This window comes from Diceros bicornis, chromosome 1 (genome assembly GCF_020826845.1).
Source record: "Diceros bicornis minor isolate mBicDic1 chromosome 1, mDicBic1.mat.cur, whole genome shotgun sequence".
NCBI classification, from domain to species: domain Eukaryota; kingdom Metazoa; phylum Chordata; class Mammalia; order Perissodactyla; family Rhinocerotidae; genus Diceros; species Diceros bicornis.
Genome location: NC_080740.1, coordinates 6,012,304 through 6,016,578, shown reverse-complemented (window position 1 = coordinate 6,016,578; position 4,275 = coordinate 6,012,304). Strand labels below are relative to the sequence as shown.

General features: G+C 44.4%; 1 protein-coding gene across 1 annotated transcript; it reads right to left on the bottom strand.

Moving 5' to 3' along the window:
• Positions 1-479: 479 nt before the first annotated feature.
• Positions 480-2,984, bottom strand: S100Z (S100 calcium binding protein Z). Its single transcript, XM_058570456.1, has 2 exons — positions 2,698-2,984; positions 480-859 (listed from the first exon to the last, which is right to left on the bottom strand). The coding sequence occupies exons 1-2, from the start codon at positions 2,836-2,838 to the stop codon at positions 692-694; spliced, it is 309 nt and encodes a 102-aa protein (XP_058426439.1). The 5' UTR covers positions 2,839-2,984; the 3' UTR covers positions 480-691.
• Between the last annotated feature and the right edge of the window lie 1,291 nt (positions 2,985-4,275).

Below are 4,275 nucleotides of genomic sequence, written 5' to 3'. Positions count from 1 at the left end.
AGGCAAGGAAGGGAAGGTAGCCCCAGAAGGTGCCACATCAAGCCAGCCTCCCCAGGGGCTACTGAAGCTCAACCCCAAGGGAAGCCCTTGGAAACGGTGTAAACACTTGCCTCAGAATTACATGACCCAAGGGGCAAGGGGAGGTATTTATACACCAGCACCCAAGAGTTGCTGCCTTCAGCTCTCTTGGCTTGAGTACCCAGCCCAGAATCTACCCTCCCTGATCTCACTCACTGCAAAATGCCAGCACTTTCTTCTGTTCATCAGCCTTTCTGCTTACAGACCCTCACAGCTTCTTCCTTGAAGCAGAATCACAAGAGAATGGGAGGGCCACTTAATTTCTTTAATAATAAGTTCAAAATACAATTTAAGAATGAAGAGTGTCTATCTTTGAAATTTGCCATGTTCCAGTCTCATTTGAAAGTAGCTAAATTTTTGTGATGCTCTCTCTGACAGACAAAAAATGCATATATCATCTTTAATAATACAGGAAAATTTCAAGTAGGGCATATAAGATTTGGAGTATTTATTTAAAGTCAATATATTAAGGTGTACATCAGTTAACAATATAAACAATTAATTACATGTATATTATATCTATAAATGACATTACTGTAACTATAAATCTGGAGGGTATAGATGAACAGTAAGTAAATAACTTGGGATATAGTTCTGCCTTTAGCTTAGTTTACTACTTATCTTTTTTTCCTTTCTTCTTCAATTGTTCTATGAAGTAATCATTACATGCAACTGTCAGAGCTGCCACCATGACCACAAATTCATTAAAATCCACTTCGTTGTCCTTATTGGCATCCAGGTCCTGCATTATCTTATCAACCAACTGGGGATCCTTTTGGCACTAAAAGGAAAAAGAAAATTTCTAACTCCCAGGCTTTGAGGCTCATAATGACAATTGAAATTGCATCTTCCTTTTATTTACATAAAAGTTTTGATTTGCATTTTTAGCATCTAAGGACAATTTCCGAGAACTTTCTTGCAGGGAGGTTTGAACCAGGCACAAATTCTAAGTGAGTCCAGCCCGCTGCCTCAGGACCACATAATCCTGGCTCAGACCTAAAGACCGAGAAGAGCAAACAGCAGCTCATCAAAGTGAGCCGCTGAAGCTGAAAATGCATTTACCCGACATCACAGGTCGAGGGCCAGGACGCGGGGAGCCAGGGGGAGATGTGGAAAGGAGGCTTTGAAGCCAAAAACAGACAGTGGGTGGCTCTGCCACTTACCAACAACGGGACTTCGAGCAAATCACTTAACACTTTTTGATTTCCTTATCTATAAAATGGGAAGAATAATATCTCCCCACAAATTGGAGGGATGCTTCAATACACTTTTACAAGTGCTTAGCACCAGGTTGCTAGATGTAGCAAATAAAAACACAGGATGCCATCTGAACTTCAGATGGACAATGAGTAACGTTTTAGTTATGTTTCCAATACTGCATGGGACATTCAAGATTTCATCTAGCAGCCTTACTGAGCACAACACCTGACACACAAAGGAGCCACCTAGATCTCGTAAGGACGACGGCTGTTTATCCGTAGAAAGCAGAGCCCGGAGCCCATAGGGGCGATGGGAGCTCAGGAGGGGAGGGACTGTGGAGTGCCCGCCTCTCCTGTGATGAGGGGTGGATGAGAAAGTTTTCCAAAGTTGTTCATGCCCTTCAGGAATTCCCCACTGCCCTCTCATTAGCTGCCGACCATTAAATGGTTGGAAACAAATTTAATGGATCAAAACCAACTTTGTCAAAAACAAGTATAAATTTCACTTGAATAAAACAATGTGCCAAGTTTGACCTACTGAGCCTTTTATTATAAATGTTATATAATGCAGCAGCCAAACTGAATTTGAGGGGGAAAAAAGTTTCTGAGGACTCCTAAAATCACCAAAAAGGTACTGTGAAGAATTAGTATGTTAAAAAATTTTGCTTTAAGTTTTTCCATAGAGGGTGGGGAGAAGAGTGTGGTAATTACAGTCCCTGCAGTCCGACTACAGCGTTTGGACAGAGTGATACCAGGTGAGGGTAGAATAGCGTGCGAAAATCAACTCAAGGCAGCTTCACACCCCAGCAGAGTGAAGGGTTTTCCTCTGAGCAGACCCCGAACACTCCAGTGTAAGCTTCCGTGTGTAGACTTACTCAACTCCTGGCTATTTTGGGATATGAATCTTTTTGCTACCCCGCTGGTCACTGGCCAGACACACCCCTCTGGTTGACCACCATCAGCTTGTGCTTGGCTGACAAAGCTAAGTATTTGTCACTAGAAAATTTGCCACCACAGCATAAAGCATCCCAGGCTTCATTTCTGGCCCCAAACATAATATTTATTAATTTACAGACAGCTGAACAAGGCTCCAGGTGTAACTAGCGTAACTAGTTATAACTATAACTCCTGGTATAACTAGCTCTATCTTTGGTTGCTGCACCAGGACATTGAATAATTGATGGGAGCCTCAAATATAATTTCCAACGCTTGGAAATCTTCACCATAGACAATATGGAAGAGAGGACATGCCTGCAATCACAGAAACACAGGTCTCTAGTGCCGGCTCCCCCCGAATTTTAAATCTGGGAACAAATCATACTGTGTCTGTGGCAGAATCACAGGGACCACGTACACAGAGCCGTCCTTGGATGGGTATCTTACCCACCTCGACCGGGTGGGGCAGAGAAGGGTGACTCACCGAGAGGAATTCCGTGAGCTCTCGCTGCAGGAGCAGCTTCAGTTCCCCCCTGTTGAGCTTGAATCTGTCCCCTTCCTTGCAAGAGTACCTGTGGAAGATTCTAATCATGGTGTTCATGGCCATCTCCAGCTGGGTGGGCATCTTGGCAGCGAAAGTGAACACTCCAGGGGCAGAGCACCAAGCTCAGGGAGAAAACACTTGTTCAAAATAAGCAGGTGGGGAAACATCAACACTTTCGTTAAAACAGAACATCACCGTCCCCGAGTCACCCCCCGAGTGACGGTTGTTAAACCATAACAACCTTCAGTTGAACCAAGTGTTCCGGGCGTCCAGGGCAAGCTGCAGAGGAGACCTTTGCAGGGGGGTTTTCTCCTCCCCATTCCCCGCCCCCTAAGATGAAGCAGTTCCAGTGCGTTTGTAAGTTAGCAACCAGGCAACAAGTACAGAGTCACATTAAAGCATAGATTACAAATAAATAAAAAAAGAGGAAGAAAATACCTAACTTCGTACCTGTTCAGCCAATACACAGCTCTGTCAACAGGTGTTTACAATGAAACTATACGCATTTACACCTGGGGTTCCACCTCGGCACACCTGTTCCCAAGAAGATGAAAATTACCAGTGACGAGATTCAAATGGAAGTGCCTCTTCGTGTTTTTAATCACCAGGATGAACAGGTGTGAGCCACTGCCCCAAGGGCCATCGAGAAGGGTTGGCGCCCTCTGTGTGCATTAGACGAGAAGGCAGAGAGGGAAGAAGACTTCAGTTATCCCATTACGGGGAGTGCAGGTACAATGCAGCCAGGCCCTAGGACGTTGACGACAGGGAAGAACTTGAAAAACAGAGGAGCAAAGAAGAAACACTGGTTCAAACCCGGAGACTCCTCAGCAAAGCAATAGCAAGGTCAAGGGAATAAACTCAGAGCAGAATAAACTAACCCAAAAGACAGTTGTGCAGCTGGAAAAAAAAAAGAACCAGGAAGCTCTCCATGTGCTGATTTAGAAAAGAACAAAGCAGCCATCCCAGTTGTGTAGGAAGGAAATAACAATAAGACTATGAGTGCGTACATTCTTGCATTTGCCTACGGAGTCACTGAAAGGATCCAGGAGAAAGTGATAAAGTGGTGGCTCTAAGGGGCAAGGCGGGAGGGAGAAGAGCGAGGTCGGCAGGAAGATTTCTCATTTACACCCTTTTAACTGATTTTAACTTTTTCAGTTAAGGGAATGTATTGCCTGGTCAAAAAATTGAAATAGAATAAAGCCCCGAGCAGGAATCCAGAGGGGGGATTTCCAAGTAAAAGAAACATAAAGAAAAAGAGTCACTGGGAAAACCAAAGCCAGAAATCGGCCTCTGTGCTTTTAAATGCTGCCTGTCCGCCCAGGACTGAAATATAATGATGTGGAAAGCAAACCAGCATCTCCTTCCTATTTCCTCTTAATAAGCCTGCTGGCAAATACCCTCAACCAGCCTCCCAGCACCGGGCATCCACGGAAACCTCCCCCGCAGTCCCCAGGGATGTTCTTACTGAATTCCTAAAGCCCAACTCCCAAACATATTTTTAATGTAGATTTTTATTAC